The 25,408-nt window shown below is 48.6% G+C and overlaps 1 protein-coding gene across 1 annotated transcript in view; it reads left to right on the top strand.

Annotated features, from left to right (window-relative positions):
* Nucleotides 1–23,852, top strand: part of ADGRV1 (adhesion G protein-coupled receptor V1) — a 378,918-nt gene extending 355,066 nt beyond the window's left edge. The window contains exons 89-91 of the mRNA XM_074994210.1: nucleotides 9,414–9,605; nucleotides 11,139–11,316; nucleotides 23,454–23,852. Of these exons, the coding sequence (XP_074850311.1) occupies nucleotides 9,414–9,605; nucleotides 11,139–11,316; nucleotides 23,454–23,572 (489 nt within the window). The 3' untranslated portion in view covers nucleotides 23,573–23,852. The remainder of the gene's footprint in view (nucleotides 1–9,413; nucleotides 9,606–11,138; nucleotides 11,317–23,453) is intronic.
* Nucleotides 23,853–25,408: the final 1,556 nt, after the last annotated feature.

The raw sequence follows: 25,408 nt of genomic DNA, 5'->3' as shown, positions 1-25,408 counted from the left end.
GACGCTCCGCAGCCCACTCTTTCAGAAGAGCGGGGTCCTTCATGGCCGCAATCAGCTGGCAGGCGGCGGCACCGTTCAGAGCGCAAGCAGAGCTCTATGGCTCCAGTGTCTGGCCGCCTTTCAGTACGCAGGCTCCCAGAAGCCCTCAGGCAGGAAGCTGAGAGCATGCAGGCAGCAGGGAGCCCACGCTGCCTCGCGCACCACTCCCAGCCGCGACGCCCTGGGGGAAGCCACAGCACCTCTGGCACCATGGCCAGCCGCCAGGACTCCCGTCCACCCCAAGGGCCATCCAGGGACGGGGGGGAGTCCTCCCGGGAGGCGAGCCAGGCCCCAAATGTTGGGCCCCCTCCTGGACAGAGGCCGAGCTGCAGGACTTCCTCACCCTGTGGGAAGATGAGGAGGTCCTGCAGCAGACAGGGGTCCGGCGCTGAAACGCCGTGGCATTCACGTGCCTGGCCAGGGGCCTCATCAGCTGGGGTCACCCCACACAGACCCCGGACCAGGTGAGGTCCAAAGTCAAGGAGCTCTGGTAGGCGTACTGCTGGGCTTGGGACATGTCTGGGCGGCCATGGGCAGTGCCCACCAGCTGCCCCTACTTCCAAGAACTTGACCATCTCCTTGGGCCCAAGGGGGTGGGACCCCCAGCCATGTACATGTACACCACCAACCCCCCAACCGAGCTGGAGGAGATGGGGACGGGGACCGAGGAGGAGGACCAGCCCATACCACCAGCCACCCACAGGCGCCCCAACAGATCCAGGACACCAGTGACGATGAGGGCTCGAGCGAGGGAGCCCTCATCATTGATGTCCCCTCAGGCCCATCCAGCCCGGCCCCCTCTGGCTGTGCCTTGCCTCGCCCAAGTTCCTGAAGGGACCCACAGGTATGTACGTGCACACTGGTGGCCTCGGGACTGGGGGAGGTGGGGCGCAGTCCTGCCTGGGGTGGCCGCAGCCCACCCACAGGGACATCAGCCCCAGGGCATGGGCGGGTCAGACAGCCCCACTGCCCCGGCCTCACAGGGCTGACATGTGGCACCCAGCACCATGTTAGCTGGGCAGTACCATGGGCTGCCAGCCCACGAGGGGACCGGGGGAGGCAGAGGAGAGACAGCACTCCTGCACCCACATGGGGAACCCCGGATACGGTCCCTGCAGGACCACTGGGATGGGGTGGGAGGGATGGGGGGCGGTTCAAAGGGTCCCTCACCAGGACTAATGACTCGTTCCTCTCCCCTTTTGTCTCCACAGCTCCAGCAGACGGACCAGCCCCATGATGGGCCCGGGGAGCCTGGAGATGGAGGGCGAGGGGGAGCGGCCCAGGCCTCGATCCAGGACAGCGCGGGGCCACCGCCAGTCACTCTGTTGTCACCACCAGGCCAGGGAAGAGGAGGCAGGGGACACGGCCCACACAGCTACCCTCAGGGAGCTGACAGGTGTTATGTGGGAGTGGCTTGCCATGGAGCATCAGGCATGGGACTGGGTGGCATCCAACTTGGACACCCTCACCCAGGCCGTGGTCGGCCACCTGGCCCCTACTGCCACTCCATTGCAGGTCACTCCCGCACCCACAGCCCCCGTCACCCTCCCCCAACATCCCCCATGCTCCCCTCGCCCATGCATCACCTCTCCTCCCTCCCAGTGGTCTCCCCCCTGCCCCAGTCCCATGTCTCCCTGCCTCCCGCACAATGCCACCCCCCAAAGAGGCTGACCTGGAGGCCCTGCTACCTCCCCACCTCCCCTCGGCCAGCCTCATCCACCTGACTCACACCCTGCTGGCCAGGGCTGGCCAGATGGAGGCTGAGCCTCCGGCTCCCCCCTCCCCCCATGCTGAGCCCGGCACAGGCGAGAGGACCTCGCCAAAGCCATACCCCTACCTCCCTGTGCTACCAGCCCCGGCAGGGCCCCCAGACATAGGGAGGAAGGGGCAGGTGCAGGCAACGGGGCTCCCGCCCATCAAGCCCCCTGAAGGGGTGAGCCCCGGCTCCCCGTTCGCCCTTCCCCCTCCTATGTAAATGGTTCTCCCCATTCGCCCTCCCCACACACATGCAGATAGTTTCCTCTAGATAATGAGGGGCACATTTTTTTCATATAAACAGTTAATTTACCCTGTGTCCCCTGTGCATGTGTGCTGGTGGGTGTGCCTGTGTGGGTGGGGGGGGAGTGTGCAGGGGGGGGCTGTTACCATGGCCCCCTCTCAAAGGTCGGGCACAAGGCCTCACTTACATGTACCCCATCCTGCTGAGCCTGGTGGCATGCGGCAGCAGGGGGCTGTTTGTACCCATGCCCCATCTTGGCGGCCCGCCCCTGCATATAGGGCTCGCGTTTCGCCTCCACCAGGTTATGGAGGGTGCAGCAGGCCCCGACCACTGCTGGGACGTTGGGGAGGCCCACCTCCACCCTGGTGCAGAGGCATCTAAAATACCCCTTGAGGAGGCCGAATGCCTGCTCGACAGTTTTCCAGGTGCAGTTCAGCAGCTCATTAAAAAGGTCCTGGCTCGGCTACGTTTGCCTGGTGTATGACCGCATCAGCCAGGCCTGCAGGAGGTAGGCCGTGCCTGCCACGATACAGGCCGGCATTGTCGTGTCCCCAGTGGGGAGCTCCTTCCAGGGGATGAAGTTCCCCTCGACCATACAGTATCCCAGCCCTGAGTTCTTGAAGACCCTCTCATTGTAGGCACGGCCAGACCAGCCCACATAGATGTCCTTGAACTGACCATTGGCATCAACCAGGGCCTGCAGGACCACCGAGTGGTAGCCCTTGTGATTCACATAGGCCCTGCAGCTGTGCTTTGGGGCCTGGATGGTGATGTGGGTGCCATCCAGGGCCCTCAAGCAGTTGGGGAAGCCCAGCTCCTGGAATCCCCAGATGGTGTTGTCCAGGTCCCCAAAGTGAACCAGCTGCCTCAGGAGCACCTTGTTGATCACCCAGATGACCTGCAGGGCATAGAGGGGTGCACTTGTGAGCATGGGGTGGGGTGTGGCTTGCCCGCTCATGCCTGTCCCCATCCCTGCCCCTGTCCCCAGGGTGCCCGCCCTTCTCCTGACGGTGCCTGTCGCCAGGCTGCCCCCCACCCACCACATGCCGTCTAGGTGTGAGCTGAGCATGTCTTACCTCAATAAGGATAGCCCCAACGGTGGCTTTGCCCACCCCGAACTGGTGGCCGATGGATTTGTAACTGTCTGAGGTGGCCAGCTTCCATAGGGCAATGGCCACCCTTTTGTGCAGAGGGAGTGCCAGCCTCAGGTGTGTGTCCCAGTGCTGGAGGACTGGGGCGAGCCAGTGGCACAGCTGCAGGAATGTCCCCTTGGTCATCCTGAAGTTCTGTAGCCACCAGTCATTGCCCCAGTCCTCCAGCACCAGCTGGTCCCACCAGTCGCTGCTTCTAAGGAAGCTCCACAGGTGGCGGATGACCTGGGGAACCAGCTGGGGGTGTTGTGCCCTGAGGATGGCGTCCAGGAGGGTGGCTATTGTGGTGGCCACCTGGAGCCACTGCAGCAGGGTGGCCAGGACCTCAGCCATGGTGCTGGCCACAGCTGTGATGGGGCAGGGGGTGCTGCTCGGGGTTCCATAAGGGCCAGGGATGCCACCTCCAATCGCTCTCCCACTCTTTCTCTCTCTCTCTCTCTCTCTCTCTCTCTCTCTCACTCTAGCACTGCCTGGGGATCGGGTTGCTCGCCCTCGGAGTGTGCAGACTGAGGTACTGGGAGCACCCTTTAAGGGGATGGCAGATGGTGATCCGGGAAGGGCTCATCCACCATTTGACCCTGCCCTTGGCACTTCCTGCCCCTGCTCTTTCAAAAGAGCACCCTGGCAAGTGCGGACACTCTCTTTCAAAATTGTGCTGGGGCCCTTTCAAAAGAACAGACTGAACCTTCGGCCCCCGCTGGTGTGTGCGGACACTCCATTTCAAAGGACCGTCTTTCGATGTTCTCTTTCGAAAGACGTTCTTTCAAGACAGAACTGTAGTGTAGACACAGCCCATAGGTGCAGCTAGGGTTGCCAGACATCCTGCAATGTGCAAGACAGTCCCAAATTTCCTTGGCAAGTCCTGTGTCCTGCATTGATGCCAAATATCCTGCTGGACATTTCTGTGTAAATGGGGAATGTTGGTCTTATCAGGGAAATTCCATCATGCGGCTGGGGCTGCCAGCTGGAGCACTATGCCTCGGCTGGTTCCCAGCTGTGGGGTCCCTCCATCCCGGCCGGGGCTTTCAGGAACAGTTCCCCACCCCAACTGGCTCCAAGCTGCAGTGCTGCTGGCAGAGCTGGGCTGGTCCTAACTAATTTGTGGCTCCAGGCAAATGCGAGCTGCCAGAAGCGGGGGTGGCCGGTGCACCCTCCCAGCTGCTGTCATCCCACAGGGGGTGGGGACCACGGGTGGGCTCACCCAGCTGCCACGCTTTCCTGCTGGACCCTGCTGCACCCATAGCATGCCCCAGATGCCAGGCTGCTCAGCTGAAACCATGCCCCTCCCCTGGCCCCACGCAGCAAACACCTGCTGGCTCCAACCCCAAACAGGCCAGTTCATTTCAGTGGTTTCTTGAAATTGGCGGCCCCAGGTGACTGCCCAGCTTGCCCACCCCTAGGACCGGCTCTGGCTGCGCAGTCCCCAGCTTCTGGGTTCCTTGCTCCTGGCTAGGGATCCCGCAGGGCTGCGGGGTCCCTCTGTACCCCTGGCCACAGACCCCAGTTCCCAGTTACTCCTGAAAACTTATTCAGGACAGGCAGCCGTGTTGGGGATCCCACAGCTGGGGCTGCCTGTCCACATAAGTTTTTCAAAAATCCGGCACCCCTAGGGGCAGCAAGCCACCTGCCACTGTCTGTCCTTCCTCACTTTCACATCATTCTACTCTACCGCTGGGAGTGGTGGTGGTCTTCCATTTCAGGTACCAGCAGCAGCACCAGCCCTTCCGTCCTCATGTTCCCCCTTCTCCTCTGCCATGGCCACTGTCAGTAGGGAAAAAGCAAAACCAGCGCAACAGTGTTAGGAGTAGTCTCATCTTCTTGTCTTTCATTATAAGTGCAGGTAGTTTCAGCCTCACTCCTTCACATTACAGAACTAATTTGTGGTATAAGATCCTGAATTTCTGAAGTTTGTGTAATAGTGGAGGACACTGGCTGTAGGCAACTCTAGCTTTACTGCACAGGAGATGTAGAATGGTCTCGAGAACTGTGAGACTAGCTTTGTATTTATCAGAATTTTTCAAACTTCTGATAGAAACGGCATATTCTGCACTGTGGACACCAAAGCTAGATGAATGCCTTGCTTGCTTGTGCCTGTTTATTTGTGATCCCCTGTTGTAGTAATTGTCTGATCTCACTGCACCTGTGATTTTCTTATCAGGTCACTTGCTACTTCCTTTCTCATCAGCCTAACCTTTCTGTGGTTACTGGGAGCCTCTTCACCAAAGACTGTGTTCCCACATATCCCTAAATATATTAGAGTGAACATATGGGAGAAATTCTAGGTATCTAGCTATTGGAACTTGGTTTTTGGAAGTTGACTTCATCGTCACTGAGAATGGTACCAGCCTGGTCAAAGCAATTAAGAACAAACATGATAACAAAATCCATTGCTTTGCCATCCCTTATTTACATAGTCCAGGAGTACTTTTCAGAAGGAGCTGTAGCACTGTTAAACATTGATATGTGCACTTTTCTAATGCTGTTCCAAAGCAAACAATCAGCTGCTACTTATATTTGACGTATAGGTAATATAGACTTATGTCAATGTATTCTGGTGCAGGCCATGTCAGTCTTCATAGCTGTTGGAACTATCTGCATTGTATAATATGCAGAACCATTTGATTGCACAAAAGCAAAGTAAGTACACTTAGACTTTGCAACAATTAATAAATGTAGTGAGGCATTACTTGAGATCCTTTGAACACATATTTAATCACAGTAAGAGGAACTAGCGTTACTCACTGCACCTCATCTGGACCTCAGCAGACGTCCGGATAGTTGAAATTCCCCATTGACATCGTGTTTTGTGCTTTAGATGATTTTGTTAGTCATTTTAAAAAAGCCTCTTCTTCCTGGTTTGACCCTTACCATTACATCACCCTTGCTTTTTAACCCTTTTAAACTTACCCATAGACTTTCAACAAGTTTGTCTCCTATGTCCATCTCACACTCAGTCCAAGTGTATACATTTTCAATAGTTACAGTGATAGACATAAGGCGCTTGATCTAGCTTAATAAAGTGAAGGTTAAGTGGTAACTTGATTGCCATCTATCAGTAGCTACACAACAATCAAATATTTAACAACGACCTTTTCAGCATAGAGCACAAAGGCTGGAAATCAAACGACTGGGAGTTTAAGCTAGCCAAATTTAGATGGGAAATAAGGTACACATTTTGAATAATGAGAGTAATTAGTTATTGGATTAATTACAGTAAAAACACAGTTATCTGGCACTCAGCTAGCTGGCACATTCAGTTAACTGGCTTGGCTGGGCCGCCATTGGCATGGCCAGGGCCAGTTGACTGGCTAGGGTAAGCTGCCATAGCTACCGCAGAGGGTGGGAGGAGGCAGGCTGGTGCCTGTGGGGAAGGGGTGCAGAACAGGGCTGGCCGCATGCTGCCAACCCCAGCTCAATAACTGGCACATTTTATTATCTGGCATCCCCGGGGATGCCGGATAATAAAGCTTTTATTGTACCAAGAGTCAGGGTAGACTACCCATCACTGACCATTTTAAAATCAAATGTACTGCTCTAGGAATTATTTTGGGAAAGTCCTATGGCCTGTGTTATACAGGCATTCACACTGGGGGACACAATGGGCTCTTCTGACCTTGCAAGGTAGGTGGCTATAAAAAGAATAATTTGGTAAATGGTGCAGACCAAGGAGGGTTTGGTTGTAACTTAAGTTGATTGATCAGCATGTGTGCGCCTTGCAGTGTTGAAACAGTGATAGCACAGGGCACAGAGACCTCAGGCTATGTCTGCACTGGAGAACTTAGAGTGTCAGGTGCTATATCGATGCAACTGCACTACTGTAATATCCCTCATGTAGTTACTCTATGCTGATGGGAAAGCTCTGTTGTGTACATAATTAGCCACTCCCAATGAGTGGCAGTAGCTGTGCTGGCAGGAGAAGCTCTCCCACTGACATAGCACTGTGTATACCACTGCTTTGTTGGCAAAAGTTATCTCCCTCAGAGGCGGTTTTTTCACACCCCTGAGCAACATAAGTTTGACTGAAGACATGACCTGAGAGTCAGGATTCCTGTTTCTAATACCTGACTCAGCCAATGACTCCTTGTGTGCCCTTTCATTCAGAAAGGTTATCACAGCAGTCTGCGTACTCATTAGGGAAAACCACAGAAGAGCAATTTGAGCATCAGTGTAAAAACCTCATGTAAAGAAAATCCACCTCAGCCTTCGCTACTGACCATCACAATTTCAGTGGCTACGTGGTGGGTGTCAAACAAGAACACTGCTAGATCCTGAAAGTAATATCTCTGCTGTGTGTCACAGTGTCTCCTTCTGCAAGATGATAGCTATTTTAATTAGGGAATACACACTGTAGATCACTGACCTTAAAGCTATTTTGATTAATACCAAACCTTCTGAACCAAGAGCGTGCTTACAATGAAAGTATTGAAATTATAAACAAGGCTTTCATTGTAAGCAAAAGTAGATCCACTCAATAAAAGAAGAAACGCCTGTTATCAATACAGTTAATTATTTAGAATTTTGTTGTCTGCTAAACTTGTTTTGAAAAAAATCTGACACAAACGTTGTAGTAGTTGTGGGGGGGACATTTTTATGGTATTTAGCTGAATGGGTTTGAGAGGGGGTTTCATCTTCCTTTATTAGATGACCATCATGCACTGGGTGCATCTGCATAGGTCCCCCATTTCAGAGTTAGTCTGGCTGCCCCAGATGAATGAGTGAGTTGTGTTGTGAGCTGGTCTACTGGGTTATAGCATTCACTATCAGAGAGTAGGAAATGTCCACTGTAGCTGGGCTCGGATCTTATCAGCACCACTGCAGGGATCACCATGCCAGGGTCAGGGCAAGAGAAGCCCAGTGGCAGAAGAAGGGCTAGGAATCCTAGTCCCAAGAGAAGCGTGCTCAGAGTTCAGGAAAAGGTGGGACCAGCAGGCTCCTAACCACAGGCAGGGCATAGTCCTCCCCTCCCTCTTTTTCTCCCCTGCTCCATTTTCTTGGGGACGGTAGCAGCCCTACAGGCTTGGTCTCTCTCTCTGCCCAGGCAAAAATAGTTAACACCCGAAACTCCCATTTCCACAGTGCACAGGGCTTGATCTGGCCCTGATAATCATATGGATCTCATCTGGCCTTCAAATCTATGAATCTGTGAGACTGATGAAGTGTGGTTTCAGTCAGCCTGTCGTGTGGGTGTGTATACACACAGAAACTGGGTGTTCCCAGTCTCGTTTCATATTTAGAATTGCAAACAGTAGAAATTCCAGAGAATAAGAAGGTAGATGAAAGCTCATTTACTTCTTATAATCTCAATTACAAGTTTCATGTCTGTAGGCTACATTTCAAATGACTTGTCCTATTTTGGTTTTTTGGAAGTCCTGAGAACAGAAGGAGACATTAAAGCAATTCAGATTTGATACCAGGAAATCTTCCTGAATTAACCTTTCTGCAGAACCCATTTAACAAGTTGTTCTCACCACCTTGGTAGTCACATAATTTAACAATCAGATGAAAGGATGAGTCAGATTTTATTCTGAAAAGGTAAATTATATGATTTCTGTGTTGGCAAAAGATACAGTCACTTTTAACCCTTTTGACCGGCTGTTCAAACCAAAGGTCAAAATTAGCAAGTTGTACAGAAGAGTTACAGAAACAAACAAGAAGAGCTCTTGTAAAAAATCATTAATGAAAGCCAGTATTGAATGAGGGAGTATCTTGGAGAATTTCTTTTAAAACAGGAGCTAGATATCAATGCTGGCAGTAATGCCGTTTGTCTGAGATTGATGAGGGGGTAGAAAGGTAAGGAGATGGTAGGTCAGTAAGAGAACAAAAATAATGGCTGTCAGGATAAAATAAGTGGGGAGTAATTGACAACTTCTATTGTAAAGCAGCCCCTAAACGTGTTTTCTCACTGTTACGATGACTGTGAAACTTGTTTTTTGTTGTGATCTTGGCTTCACAACTAGGTTGGTTAAACTAGGCAATCATTTTTAATGATCCATAACCGGAGGCCTCAGGATATAATTTTCTGCTTTCTGTTAACTTCCAAGCCTGTGGTTTACAGTGGCACTTGCTCTTGTTATCCAGTGTATCCTATCTCAATCACATGTTTCATTGGTTGTTGGAGTGATAGGAGATATCTGCTATAGCACGTAGATTCTTGTCATGACTGTGTTCTCAGTCCAGGATTGCTTCATTTCACTGATGCTCTTTTCTCTTTGTTTTTTCCCCAGGGTCTGTATGTCTTTGTTGTGTATTTTATCCTACACAACCAGCTTTGTTGCCCAGTGAAAGCAAGTTACACCATAGATATGAATGGACATACAAGTCCAGACTCTGCCTTTTTCACACATGGCAGTGGGATGCCCCCAGCAGGAGGAGAGATCAGCAAATCTACTCAGAATCTGATCAGTGCTATGGAAGAGGTACCACTATTCTCTACCTCATAATCATTATAATAAAATACTGTAAAGAGGCCAATTGTACAGCCGAATGGGGGAAAACAGTGATACACAAGTTGGACCTCCCTGGTCCAGCACCCTCAGGAACTTGAGAGGTCCTGGTGGAGGGAGTTTGCTGGAGCAGGGGACGTCAGGCCACTCTGACACTATCCCACTATGGGAAGCATGGTTCCGTGCCCCCCACAGCTGGTAGAGTTCTGCTCCCAAACTTTTGGGCTTTGCTCCTAGCTGGTGGGGCTATCTGCCACCAGACCAGCTGAGCTCCCAACCACTGGCAACCTCTGTGACTTGGAGTCATTGAGCTGGCAACAACTATGGTCTGGTATGACCCAGGATGTTGCCAGACTAGAGAGTCCTGTACAAGAGAGCTTCAAACTGTATGTAGCTGTGAATAACCATTGAGGGGGGAATTATTTTTTGCTTCTGTGCTTCATATCTGAATTGGTGTGTGAGAGGGCAAACATATAATGATGTTAACTTGAAGAATAAAAGTGGTTATTCTCAGGCTTGCTAATGGTCTTGTGCATTACAGCTCTCTGGTGACATCACACATATAGATCACTACCAACACCCTCTTTTTATTTACATTGCTTGGTTGATTTGTTAGCTTCATGTAGAATTATCAACCATGTTTATGAAAAGTAGGTCACCGTCAACATAATATACTTTTCAGGTTGCTGTACTTCTGATGACTTCTGGCCCCATTGAAGTCAATGGGAAAACTTCTGGTGACTTCAACAGGGGCAGGTTTTTGTCTCTGATCTTAGAGGATGTCATAGTTGGTTTTGTCATATGTTGAGTTATGTAAAACAAAACAAAAAATTGAAACTTAATTTTTTTTTTCTGAATATAAATTCTGTTTTCTAGCCAGCTGTAATTTGGATTGGATGGCACATGGGATTTAGCAACCAGGCTCTGCCCCAGCAATTTCAAAGGCAAATAATATTGTGAAGATAAATTATTTAAACTAATCAATAAGATGTTGTGGAACAGGTGGCAAAGAGTTGGGTGCCAGTGAAATATACTTTCTATAAAGCAGAAAGATAGAGGAACTTGGATGGTGTGAAGAAGAAAGGTTGGGTCTGTTGAAGGATCTCCTGGGGGGTGTCATTGTTAAAGGAGAGAAGAGGCAGGAAGACTTTGAATGGAATTTTAGAGTATTTCAGTTTGAATTCCCTGTGCCTGAGGACAATGTTCACAAAAAAGGAAAAACTGGATTTTTTTTTTAAATCAGCAAGTGAATCCAGAGTGAACACAAAGCTAACTTATGTGTAATGAATTAGAGTGATTTTAAAAATATGTCTGTTGAGCTAGACTTTCCGTTGCAAGAGACACAAAAGAGCCTATTCCTATACCCTTCTGTAGTCATGGGTTCAAAGCCATTCAGATACCGTGAGCAAGGACGGGGATTGTTAAATGTCTAGCTAGACAGAACTATTTGTGCACTTGTAACTGCCATTATAATTTCAGTTTTGAGACTTTTTTAACTCATTTAAGGTGCCAGGAGACTGGGAGAGGGCATCCTTGCGGCCAGCTAGTCAAGCCAGTGCTGCTTTTAAGCAGAGCCCACAAAATGGGAATGCCTTCAATGCTTCTGGAGGATTTAGTAACAGCTCCTTGGTGGCTGATGAAGAATCACAAGAATTTGATGACTTAATTTTTGCTTTAAAAACTGGTGAGTGACAGATTTTTTTTCTTCATTCCTAGAAGTCTGTATGCTATGCTTTATCCTAACAGAACAGTTTCCCCCGGACTCATTAAAAGGGCAGATCTAATTGCTACTAACACATTCTGATTGCCAGTGAAAATCTGGAACAAAATTTTTGTTTTGGTATGAATTGTTATTGTATGAACCAAATATAATGAGCATATTATTTGAAATAACAAAGGGAAATTGCCTACAAAAGCATTATTTGAATAACAATAAGCTTGTGACAAAAACCTGCAAGATCCAGGAAAGGTTGAAAGTTTAACATTTTCACAAAGTACTTTAGGGGTAAGTCAATACAGCCAATCAAAACCAAATAAAACATTTCCAACAAACGAACAAGTGAAAAGAGAAAGAAAGAGAGAAGCCTTACAGCTGCCTGAGTCTGGTCCCAGCTCAACTGATGTGGATTTGCAGGGCACAATGGGGCTAAAAAACAGTGTAGAAGTTTAGGCTCAGTATGCAGCCTGGCCTCTTTTACCCTTTACCAATTTTCAGTCATTTTGGCTACGTCTACACGTGCACGCTACATCGAAGTAGCTAATTTCGAAGTAGCGACATCGAAATAGCCTATTTCGATGAATAGCGTCTACACGTCCTCCAGGGCCGGCAACGTCGATGTTCAACTTCGACGTTGCGCAGCCCAACATCGAAATAGGCGCAGCGAGGGAACGTCTACACGCCAAAGTAGCACACATCGAAATAGGGATGCCAGGCACAGCTGCAGACAGGGTCACAGGGCGGACTAGCGCTTCCGGGGCAACAGCTAGCCGCTCCCTTAAAGGGCGCCTCCCAGACACACTCAGCCTGCACAGCACGCGGTCTGAAGAGCCATAGGCACACAGACCCCGGGCGCCGCAGTCATGGACCCCCAGCAGCAGCAGCAGCAGCCAGAGGTCCACCCAGCCCTCCCGGCAGGAGCAGGGCTTGCCCTGCTCCGTGCCATGCGGGAGGCAGCTGAGCACCTCCTTGCCACAGAGGAGAAGATGCCCCCAGGGCAGCAGGGCTCAACCCCTAACCCTGCAGCACCCCGCCCCCCCCCCCGCCTGCCTCACATGCCGGCGGCTGTGGAGCTACCCCACCAGCACCGACTGGTGGGAGCGGCTGGTGCTTGGGGAGTGGGACAACGACCGCTGGCTCAGGAACTTCAGGATGAGCCGGCAGACATTTCTGGAGCTGTGCCAGTGGCTCACCCCCACACTCAGGCACCAGGACACCGCCATGCGGCGTGCCCTCACAGTCCAGAAATGGGTCGGCATCGCTGTCTGGAAGCTGGCCACTCCCGACAGCTACCGATCCGTGGGGCAGCAGTTTGGTGTCGGCAAGGCCACCGTCGGGGCTGTCTTCATGGAGGTAAGAGAACCCACGGGGGGAGGGCAGGGCAGGGGAGGGGGGCCCGGGCAGAGGAGGGCAGGGGAGGGGAGGGGAGGGCAGGGCAGGGGAGGAGGAGGGGAGGGGAGGCCAGGGCCGGGGAGGGCAGAGGAGGGCAGGGCAGGGGAGGGGTGCCCGGGCAGAGGAGGGCAGGGCAGGGCAGGGCCACGCACACCCTGCTCACCCCTCATTGGTGCTGTCCCATGTGCTTTCTCTGCAGGTTGTGCGTGCCATCAACGCCATGCTCCTGCACAGGCTCGTGAGGCTGGGGGACCCACATGCCACCATCGCGGCCTTTGCCACCCTGGGCTTCCCCAACTGCTTCGGGGCTCTGGATGGGACTCACATCCCCATCCGTGCCCCGCATCACAGTGGAGGACGATACCTGAATCGAAAGGGCTACCATTCTGTCGTCCTCCAGGCCTTGGTGGACAGCCGGGGACGTTTCCAGGACATTCATGTGGGCTGGCCTGGCAGCACCCATGACGCCCGGGTTTTCTGGAACTCGGGCCTGTGCCGCCGGCTGGAGGCGGGGACCTACATCCCCCAGCGGGAGATCCCTCTGGGGGACATCACCATGCCCTTCTGCGTCATCGCAGATGCGGCCTACCCCCTCCGGCCGTGGCTCATGCACCCCTACACGGGCCATCTCTCCGCTAGCCAGGAGCGCTTCAACGAGCGCCTGAACCATGTGCGCCAGGTGGTGGAGCGCTCATTTGGCCGCCTGAAGGGACGCTGGAGATGTCTCCTGACCCGCCTGGATGCAGGCCCCAACAACATCCCCCAGATTGTGGGTGCCTGCTGCGCCCTGCACAATTTGGTAGAGAGCAAGGGGGACACCTTTTTCCAGGGCTGGGCTGCGGAGGCCGGCAGGGCAGACGTCCAGCCACCTGCTGCCCCCAGTCGGCAGGTGGACCCCGAGGGGACCCAGGTCTGGGAAGCCCTGCGGGCCCACTTTGATGAAGAGGCCGCGGGGTGAACTCTGCCCAGGCCCCCTACTGCCCGCCCCTTCCTCCACCACACTCCTGCCCCAACGCCTACACCATGGAGCACCCCACCGCACCCCGCTCCCACTTTTCCTGGACAAATGACAGCACGCACTTGTGGCTGAACTTAAACTTCTTTTTGTTTCAGAACCTTTTTTTTGTAACTGTAAATATTTGAACCAAAAACAAACTATGTACAAACATGTGGAAAAAAAACTAATATGTACAAAAATAAAACAATACAAAGGAACAAGTGTCCTCAATAATAAAAAGAAAACCAGGGAGGATAAAGGGGAGAACTATTTACATGGGGGGGACGGGGCAAACGGGGGGCAACAAATAATAACTTTAAACTATATACAAGGGGGGGGGCCACGTCCCGGGCCCCTCGCCCCTATAGCCCAGCACTGGGCGTTGGCGGCCGGGAGCCCCGACGCAGTCGCAGCCCTGTCTGGGGCTGGGTGGGGGCGGGCCGGACCGGAAGATAGGATGGCCGGCGAGTCTCAGGTGGCTCCAGGGGTCCCTCGGCGCTCCGGCCCTCGGCGGTGGGTGGCAGGGCGACGGCGGACGGGACGGCGACGGGCGGAGCAGCTGGTGGTGGGGCTGGTGGAGCAGGCAGGGCGGGCAATGCGGCGGCCGGCACGGCATGGGGGGCCAGGTAGTCCACCAAGCGGTTAAATGTCTCCATGTAGGCCCCCCATGCCTCCTGGCGCCAGGCCAGCGCCCGCTCCTGCAGCTGCAGGTGCTGCTCCGCGACCTCCAGCTGCCGATGGTGGATGGCCAGCAGCTGGGGGTCCATCGCCGTCGGCTGGTGGTGGCGCGGGGTCCGCCGTCTAGCCCGCTGTGGGGCCGGTCGGTCCTCGGCCGAGGGTCTGGCCTGGAGCAATGGTCCCGGAGGGCTCTCCGGGACAACTGAGGCCTCGCCGGCGCTCTCTTCCGGTCCTTCTGATGGTGCAGGTGCGGGACACCGGAGAGGAGGGGGGGAAGAAGAATGGAGACAGGCGTTAGTATGGGCCCCGAGCCGTGGCCTTTGTCCCCCCAGCTCTGTGCTGCAGGTTCCCCATCCCCGGGAGATGCTGCTGTGATGGATGGGGTTCAGGGGTCCCCCTGCCCTGCACCCCGTCCCCTGGTGGGAGCGACTCTCACTTCACCCCGCAGGGTCTGACAGCAGGAGAGGTTTCTTAGGCCACAGATGCCCAGTTTCTCCCAGGAGTGACAGCACCAGCTGTCGGAAGAGACAGTCCTTCCAACCCGTCGTAGGGAGAAGACCCCAAGGGGTGCCCCTCTGGGATGCAGCTTTCCCCCTCCTCAGGCTGGCTGCCTTCCAGCTCTCCCTTCCCCTAGCCTCTACCTGTGGCCCCCGCCCTCACCCCCCGATTCCAAGCCAGCTCGGCTCCTCCCTCCTCTTGGTTCAGGGCAGAGGTGTCACCTGCCAGCTGTAGCCCCAGGATCCTCCTTTGCCCCTGGGAGCTATTCGGCTCTTGTTGCTCCATATGTAGCCTGAGTCTCCCTTTTGCACTCCCCACCACTCCATCACATGCTGCTGCTGCGGGGTGTCCCACCCCATCCTCCCGGGGGCCCCTCGAGGTTCCGCTCCCCCCTGGCCCGGGGATGGGGCATGGCACTGTCGTGTGTGGTGGGGTGGGGGCAGGGGCTGATGCACTGCTGTGAGGGCCATGGCCCTGCTGTCCTTGGGGCCATGGCCATGTGAGCATGTGGGGGGCCCTGGACACATATCTATTACCCCCCGCCCCTCAAGGCCAGGGGTGTACACCAGAGGGGGGTACCTACCTGTCGGTCCGCTCCCATCGTCCGGAGATCCCCGGGGAGCGGAGGCCCTGCTGCTGCTCCGGGATGGCAGGAGGAGGATCTGCAGCCCGGATTCTGCAGAGGAGGAGCCCCCCTCCTCCTCCTCCTCCTGCCGCAATGTCCCGGGGGTGGCCTCCGGGGGGGGTGCCCCGGGGTGCGGGGCTTGCCTCCGGGGCGGACTCCATCTGCAGGGCCTGCTGGGGCTCGTCGGCCGAGGTGTCAAGGGTGGCCGGAGGGGAGGAGGTGTGCCGGGGGCCCAGGATGTCCCTGAGCTCCCTGTAAAAGGGGCAAGTGACGGGGGCGGTCCCAGATCGGCTGGCCGCATCCCGGGCCCGGGAGTAACCCTGCCGCAGCTCCTTCACCTTACTCCTGACGTGGTCAGGAGTGCGGGCAGGGTGACCCCGGGCAGCCAGGCCGTCGGCCAGCCGAGCGAACGCATTACCTGGAGCACCTCCTCCTCGCTCCAGAGCCCCAGCAGGTCCCGCAGCTTGGCCTCCGTCCAGGAGGGGCCCCGCTGCCGCTTCCCAGCCTGGCTGCCCTTCCGGCTGGGCTGTGAGCCCTGACTCCCCTTGGGGGGGGTCCCCTGGGGGCACTGGGGGGGCTGCCGGGCAGCCATCGCAGCTGGGTGGAGGGCTGAGGGAGGTGCAGGCTGGCCGCGTGTGGAGGCTGCTGCCTGCACGATCCCTCAGCTTCCTGCACAGGAAGGGAGGGGGAGGGGACCTTTAAGGGGCCGCTCCATGCGGCCACCATGGAGCTGAGGGGCTGGAGAGAGCGTCTCTCAACCCCTCAGCTGATGGCCGCCATGGAGGACCCGGCAATTTCGACGGGAACGTCAAAGTAGGGCGCTATTCCTATCCCCTCATGGGGTTAGCGACTTCGAGGTCTCACCACCTAACGTCGAAGTTAACTTCGAAATAGCGCCCGACGCGTGTAGCCGCGACGGGCGCTATTTCGAAGTTAGTGCCGCTACTTCGAAGTAGCGTGCACGTGTAGACGCGGCTTTTATTATGTAAATTTAGCAAATGAATGATTCCCATTAATTTCAACTGGAATTAGATTGAGCCCTCAAAAGTTAATCTCTAAATGGTATTTGCTCATTTAAATTCCTAATACAGGATGTAGTATCTGTCTACATTGTATGCTCGTTTATCTAAATGTCCAGTGTAGTGTATCATTTAAAATATGAAAGAATACTATTAACATAGAATTCTATCTCTTGACTCCATGCTCTCTTCATTTTATGAACACACGCATGTAGAGTATATGTCTGGTAAAATTAAACTGCCCTTGAACAATTGCATGTTTCTAATTTATTTAAAAAGTGAGCCCAACTGTGCAATTTTTTCACTTTTTTCCGGTACATGTGAAACACTGACCATTTAGAAGTGTTTGTGTTCCCTTCTGTACTTGAGAAACTCCTTCATCTGTAATTTAGTGCAGCTTTAAACAGTCAGTGTTAGAGTAAAACATGCACAAATATGCATATTGCTGGTGCCACTTAATTTATGTTTTTAATCAAACTTTAGCAAGCCAATCAATTTTTTCTGTGAAGAGAACTATAGGATAATTCTAGGGGGTAAACATGAACCAGCTAAATTTTGTTTTATTGTTTCTTTACATTGACCACTTGGCTGTTTAGTTCTTGCATGTTTTTTCACCCAGTCTACTGCTAACTACTGTGGTATTCGGTAAAGTTTTTGACCAAAACTCAGTGCCTGAAGTTAGATGCCAAAATCCATAATTAGGCACCTACATGAGTTGCCTGATTTTCAAAAATACTGAGCACTGAGTTCCCATTGGCTGCAGACATTTGTGTTAAAATTTCAGGTAGCTGGATGACATAGAAGATTGATTTATGTTATTTTATTAGATAGCAGGCAAAGATCCTTGAAAACTGCTTACCATGGAAAAATATGGAATCTTTAGTTTTAACATTTTGTGAAAATGTAAATGTTGTAGAATCCCATTTATCTGAGCTTCTATTATCTAGTTGCCCAAGGCTCACTGCCTGAGTCCCAGTCATTGTCTTCCCTGGGTAGCAGGGGGTTCACTTAATACTAAGAGATTGATAATAGAGGCTTGAATAAACAGGGAACTACTATATACATAATTGTGTTCAACTGATATGTAGGTATAGTGTGGCTAGAGAAATTAAGGTTAAGTTTAATTTTAGTTGTGGAAAATTGTGGATTTTTATGGAGTTTTTTATTGGAGGTTTTTTTTTTGTTTGTTTGTTTTTTAATTTTCATCACAAAAGACTGGGATCCCCGGTAATAAAATACAGAGAGTTAGATAATTATGGATTAAATGTTGCTCATGCTTGCCACCAATAGTGCTTATTGTCTTTCGCAGCTCTGTTAATGTTAGTGGGACCATTCACGGTAGTCTCCATGTTCAGTAGTAAACAATGTGCAGGAATGGGCCTTAAATATCCATTCTAATTTGAGAACAGAGGGACTTAATGGAAGGCTATTTATTAACTAACAGTAAGAGCAGTTTGCCTTAATTCAGCATGACTTTTTATTTTATAGGAGAGTTCAGTCTGAGCCAAGACCAGTAATGGAGACATAAAAGTAGCTGAATAAATCAGATCCAGATTCAAATCAAATCAAGATCTGAACTTGCCCCACTTGTCTAATGTACCAAAGGAAAACCCCAAAGAGAAGCATTTGAAAGAGGACCCAAACATTGTGGCTCTGGTCCATCATACTGAATCCAAAATCAATGGCGGGGGTAAATAAAACCATTATGGGAATGAACATGAGAGAGAGAGGTTAAAAGATTCAGGCAAAGGAGAAAAGATACATTTTCAAATGAGAATCTTAAAGTTGGTGCACTGAAGCAGCAAAGAGATACAGGGAGGTTGATTTGGATGGCAGACACTGGAGAGAAGGTTCTGATACAGATCATGAGCAGAATGCATGCCTAGACAGCAAGGTGACCAGATTAGAAAGAGCAGAGCATTGAAATAAACTTAATTCAGATCATAGAAGTCCTTTAAAATATGAAGGGCAGTTTTGAGCTGGCTCCTGAAATGACCAGGGAACACGTTTTGGGGTCTGAGAATGTGGATGGCATGGCCTGTGTATATATGTGAAGAGGAAGCAGAACCCAAAACATGCTGAAGAATTGGGAGCTGGGAGACAGACGAGAGGAGTGAATTACAATAGCTGACATAGGAAGAGAATGGTGATTTCAACAGAGGTCATGTTGTACAGCGAGGAGGATGCAGAAGCACTGCCTGGCAAATTTGTAGACACAGAGACTATGGAGAGGAAGAAAACTTTCAGCATCAAGGATGATGATAAGGTTAGAGGTGATGGAGGCAAAAAAAAAGATGAGAGAGAAGAAATAGTTATTTGTGAGGTTATTAAGAAAAGCATTTCTATTTGGTTCCCATTAAAAACTATCTAAACCTTTTTGCAGACTGAAGACAAAGACTAAGGATTGTGTGGATATGGTGTTTGTGCTGCCCGGTACTGTGCAGGGCATTTCTGGTAGCCTCTTTAGGGAAATGTTGAGGAGTTTAATTTGAGGTAGGGAAGCTGGCTATCCCGCTGCCTTTATTTCATCTGTTCTAAGGATAAGTAGAAGACTTCATTCCTCAAGATTGTCAGTCCAGACCCCTCTATGGGTAGCTATAGTCATGCTGGAAACAATAGGTCAGATCTTGAGGCATGAGAATGTGCAAATATGTCTTTGTGATACCTCTGCATGTCTCTAATCCCGAACTTGCCTCATACCAGAGTAATGCTGAGCAGCCTGAGGGCTTATCGGAGTGGCCTTGCTGCCAATTACCTCAGGGGTTGTTTGTGGGCCAGGAACTGGTGAACATAAGAAAATCCAGCTATAATCCCTTTCCATCAATTGTGCCCCCTGTATTAAAAGGAATACTACAGTAGCCACTATGGTGAGTTTATAACAGCCAAGGATTCAACTCTGGGGGAATTTTCTAGCGATCAGTTAAGTTGGCTCCAATGCAGGTTTGTGCCAGGGAAACATAACTGGGTACAGTATCATGAACTTTGCATGATTCCATGAGTTTTAGCTCTCTGCAAAGGATTAAGGAAAGGTTAATATGAAAAATAATATGGAGAAGTCTACTGCCTGTTGATTTATGCTAAAACCTTGTTTGTTTCCTGCTAGTAAAAAGGTTGGCTTAAATTGTTCATTTTATTTCTTTTGTGGCTTTCTTAGTAAATCAAAGGATTATACCTCCATGGAATAAGGATAATTATTCCATAATTAGTTATTGCTAGTTACATTAATTACCTAATAATACCCATTCATTTTGGGCTAATTCACATTTTGCCTCTGATTCCCTTTTTAGTGCTCAAGCTCTCTTTGACAGTTTAATGAGCCCCTCCCCTTTCACACTGATTCAGTCTAATACATAGGGTTAAAGTAATTAAAGTATAAAACCATTTTAAAGTGGTTCCCATTTAAGTGCAGCTACACTTCACTCTTTCTCTCTTGAAAGCAGTATGCCGCAGGGTCTCCGCATGTTATGTAAGGGTGGAGTGTAGTCAAAAAAGGGTTGGGATGAAGGAAAAATGAGTGAATGCTAGCCCCAAGCAATGAACTATGCATAAACTGTGCTCTTTAATCCTAAATTCTGATGCAGTCAGGGCAGACCATACCCTTGGCTCATATGGACTAACATGCTACACTTGAGATTATTGAGTGACTATGGAACCAAGGTAGGCAGGTTTATGACCTGCATTTTCAATGCCTAGTGAAGTTTTGTTCCCTGCCAGGCTGAGTTTGGGCTTTCTGTATTAATTATGAAAAAAACTCTCCAAAATAATCTGAAAAGTAAATCTCTATTGAAAAACAATGCATAAGGCCATACAAGTGTTCCACAATAATTTGTTGAGTATAGTAGAGAACAAGTCAACATTTTCAAAGCGGATCTGCTAATTTTGGCTGCTCTCATTTTGTGTATTCAGTTTGAGACTCAGTGTCTCAGGTTGGTTGGCCAAAACTGGAAGAAGTCACTTTGGAAAATGTTGGCTGTTCAGTTGTTTAACATTCCTGAAAGGTGCTGGATAAACTCCTGGTGAATCCACAGCAATGGCAGTGTTAGCTTCCCTGAGGAACACGTGAAAAGATGAGACAAGGGGGAGAAGGTAATCTCTCTACCAATTCAACTGCTTCGCCCAAGTCACTGCAACAGAGATTGAAATAATGGATGGGGGACATGGTTCCACTAGGACAAAGGACTCATTTCCATTGAATCTTAAAATTTATCCCTAGAGATATGGATATTAATTGGTGACATACTACTGTACCAATTTCTGTAGTCAGCCAATCTGATAAAACAAGAGGTAATATATGTATGTGTACATCTACCAACTGATTTTTGTATTTATTGTCTGATTTCTTACATATAACTACAAAAAGGGTGGTAAATGCAGGTGTGATGTATGCAGGTGTTTGTATCAGGTACACACATACTTCTACGTGTGCCTGGTGTAATATAAATACCCCCTCCTAGGAAATGTGTAAAACAGTGAAAATAACAAGTTAAAATATACTTGACATTTTGCACAGACATGATAGTGAAAGCTTTGACATGTGTAGGCAGCTAGGTAAAATCAAACTTGGGCCCTTCTCATGGATCAATTAAAGTATGTGTTGAGATTCACTGAAGAAATCTTTTGACCAGTAGATGTCACTGAAGGGGCCTTGCTAGTTTTTGTGAGCTAAACTGTAGCTCACCCATGCACTCTGTGAGATTACATCTATTCTGAGTCAAGAGGTGCTGTAAACTGAGAATAAGCCAGGCCCATGAGCTCTGCAGACCTTGCTGTGTAAACACTCATGGATTTACTAATCTGGAGAACAACTGTTTGGCAGTTTGGTGTCTGCGTTACATTGAAATTCAGAGTGACTGTTATAAAGGGAATTCATTTATTTTAAATATAATGCTACTGTTTTCTCCTTCCTAAAAGGATGCTACATGGCCATGTTCCATTTAGGAATGTCACTACTGCAATAGCAGATTACTTTATAGCAGATTCCAGTATCTTGTCTCTGATAATGACCAAAGCCAGACAGTCAAGAAATTCCCACCATGTTATTTCCAATGCTGGAATAACATTCCTGTAAGACAAATTTCTAACACCATCAGTTAGTGGTTACTTAGTGCCCAGAATCACAAGGGTTCATGTACATTATAAAATAAACCTCATTAACCATGTAAGTGTCTAATCCTTTTTAAAAGCCATTCACTTCTTTCTCTTAAAATATCTTGTGGCCATAAGTGCCACAAGGTAATTGTGTTATGCAAAAGTAATTTTTATTTACCTATTTTACGTTTATTGCCTTTTACATTCATGAAGGCCATCTTGTTCTGGCATCATAAGAGAGCCAACATGTGTGTCTGAAGGTATGTCTTACATGACAGAGTTATTTTGAAATATTTTGAAACAGCTATTTCCAAATGACACAGCTACACACAAAGGCTACGTCTACACTACAGAGATCTTTCGAAACAAGTTCTTCTGGAAGATCTGTTCCAAAAGAACTTCTTTCAAAAGAGTGTATCCACACACAAAAAAATAGATCAAAAGAGTGATCTGCTCTTTTGAAAGACAGTGTCCACACAGACCCCGCTCTTTTGAAAGAATGGGCTGGGGATCGAAAAATCAGGCCCACTAAGGACTGCTCTTTCGAGAAGAAGGGCCTGTGAAGCATCTACACACATTTTCTTTTGAAACAAGCTTTTGAGAGGGGGCACTCTTCCTGAAATGGGAAAGGAAGAGCAATTTCAAAAGAAGTGCCACATTCTTTCAGTTTGCTTTTGAAAGGACACTTTTTGTGTGTAGACGCTCCTCCGGACCTTTCGCAAGAGCCCCCGTCTTTCGAAAACTCTTTCAAAAGAACTTGCCCTTGTAGACTCAGCCAAAATGTATTTCAAAATGGCACCCAGTCACTTTGAAATTGCATTTCCAGACACAGTGATATTTTGAAATTGCATTGTGGTTTATTTCAAAATAGCACTATTCTATGACTTAAAGGTGCACATTTCAAAATAGCTATTTCAAAATTGTCATTATTCCTCCTGCAGTGAGGTTTATCAATTTCAAAATAAAGCAGCCACTATTTTGAATGTATTTCAAAATAGTGTGTTCATAGTGTACATGCTAGCAAAGTTATTCCATAATAATGTCTGTTATTGTGAAATAGCTCTGTAGTATAGACATAGCCTGATTTACCTTCTATATGTCACTCATTATATTGTATGTCTCATTGCTAAACTAAACAGTCCCATCTAAGAGAAGATAAAAGTGCAAGACACAAGGAAAGAAAAAATAGTTGTGATTTTTCCATTTTCAAAAAGTGTCATTACTAAGGTACCTAAGCACATGCCTAATTTTAAGGGGAGGAATAGACACATTGACATCAACAGACCTACTCCTCAACTTAATTCAGAGCTAAATTCCTCCACAGCAAGCATTATGGTATTGCTTGCCATGATCAAACAACTTTTTACACGTCCCTCACTCTGTAGTGATCTCTTTCCTGACTGAATGCAGGTGTTGCACGTTCCCTAATAAGAATCTCTTGAAGGACAAATATTGAGTGTAAGCGTAACTAGTGATGTCAGAGAAATAGAGAATGCCAGCTATACATCTGATTACCTGTTCACACCATCAAATCAGATACTAAGACGTGTAAGTGACCTACACTGCAGGCAAAGGCACAAACAATTGTAGGTGCAGAAATGTGTCCTCAGTTAAATGAGCCTACCGCCTGAGGTGCAAAACCATAGACCACATCAGAAAATCTACTGTACTTTTGTGGGGGAGGAGAAGAGCTGCTGTAATAAGAATAGTGAAGTAAGGCAGATTCCCCTGTTTAACAGGCTATGATGTAATCCTTGCTGTTTCAGTCTTCCTTCCTCACCATTTCTTTCTTGGCTTTGTGTTTCAGGTGCCGGCCTCAATATCAGTGATAACGATTCCTACCGGGGCAGCCAGGATGGAAGTATCATGGCTAACTCCCAGATTGTAGAACTTAGAAGAATACCCATAGCAGACACTCACCTCTAACACCATTGGTATTTTTTACAATTCAAATTTCTGTATTTTTATATTTGTATGTTCTTGCACTAAAATACTACATGCAGCTATATAGTAGAATGCGGTGAGCTGTACTGAATGATTAACAAAGAATGGTAGATTTTCTTTTCGTATATTGGAAAATGACTTGTACATTTTGACAGTGACTGAGCACCAACAGATTCAAAGGAAGTTGGCCCAGTGAATGCACATATTGCATGAAGTGTAGATTTTTTTTTAAATTAACCTGTGTGTAAACACCATTTAATAAACCCAGTAGAGTTTATTTGATACAAACACGTCTGTCATTATTTGGGTCTGAGCACTGTCCAAATGAAAAATAAATATTTCTGGAACGATAAGTTGAAGTGGTCAGTTATAGCTGAGCAAGAGCAGATGTTACTGAAACAGCCCCTCCCTATAACATTATGAAGTCCATAGAAACAAGTAAAGACGCATGCTTCCTCCAGAGATCTTAGCATTTAAATTCTGACATGATACAAAATGTGAAGGTCAGAAACAAATAGAGAGGGAGGAGAGAGATGACAGTTAGAAGACCACTCACGGTATGTCTACACTTACCGGGTCGAAGGGTCAATCTTCCTGAGTTCAATTTCACGTGTTTGGCAAAGATGCATAAAAATCGATCACTCTGGGGTCCACAGTTGATCTCTCTGGGGTCCTGTATTCCTGTTCTCATGAGGAATAAGGGAGATTGATGGGATAAATGCTCCCATTAACCTTCCTAAGTAAGGACAGACCTTACAGTCAGCTGCAGAAACTTCAATTCTAGCTACACAACTGCTGTAGCTAGAATTGCGTATCTGCAGGTGACTGTAAGTTCAAGTGTAGATCAAGCCTCAGTTACTCTGTAGGTATATGTGTAACTTGATGGTTCTGTTACACTGTTTTGGGGGTTTTGTCTTTTAAAAAAATAAATTATTTCTCATACACCAGGTAGAAATGTGTAGGAGGGATTTTAATGAGTGGAGTTTTCTAATCATCTCTGTATAAAGGGCTATATTCTACCTGGTTTAAGAGTTAGGAATTGTATTACAGGAGAGTCATATTAGTAAACTAAAGTTGCAAATTAGCACACAAACAGGACGGGGCATTATCCTCTGAACAAGGCACACTGAAAGTGACTAGAATTCATAAGGAGAAGCTAAATAATCTTAGAAGAAGCCATTAATTATGTGCTCCTGCACCAAGAAGAAAAAAACATTAATGAAGTAGTTTTCCAGAGCTGTGTGGGTTCCTTTTTTTTTTTTTGGTTAAAGTGGAGCATTGTGGAAGTCCAGTAAATTCTAAACAGGCCTTTCACATCCATATTTGGGATTTGCCTGAAGGCTTTAAGCTGGGGAAAGCTCTGAACAACAATTCTCTTTTTTAAAAAGAAGTCTGTCTTCTGGGAACACTTCTGAGAATTTCAATTTGAGATAGTGCATTTTATAATTGCATTTTGCATAACAGAGTGACATCTTAGCCCTTGAATGTCAAACTGTCATTAAGTGGGCTATTTGGGATAGTTTACTAAAGCATAATCTTTACATTTTGTGTTCCTAAATTTAAAAAAATACATAAATTAGCTATCATAATGCTTGTCTGGTATATCCTGCTGCTGCTAACAAGTTTTTGTTGTCCAAATTCCATAATAATACCATAGTTTGATATGCTTAACTTTCTGAACTTCTGCTTTCTGAACTTTTGCATGTTGGTCTCCACCTAGAATTTTGATAAGTCGGAGCACTGCCATGTTAATAATTTTTGGAGACATAAGAATGAAAAGTATATATTTTAAGTCTAATTCTCAGATATGTGAGAATT

This window comes from Carettochelys insculpta, chromosome 5 (genome assembly GCF_033958435.1).
Source record: "Carettochelys insculpta isolate YL-2023 chromosome 5, ASM3395843v1, whole genome shotgun sequence".
NCBI classification, from domain to species: domain Eukaryota; kingdom Metazoa; phylum Chordata; order Testudines; family Carettochelyidae; genus Carettochelys; species Carettochelys insculpta.
The sequence above is the reverse complement of the archived record's forward strand: the minus strand, read 5'-3'. Positions and strand labels throughout refer to the sequence as shown.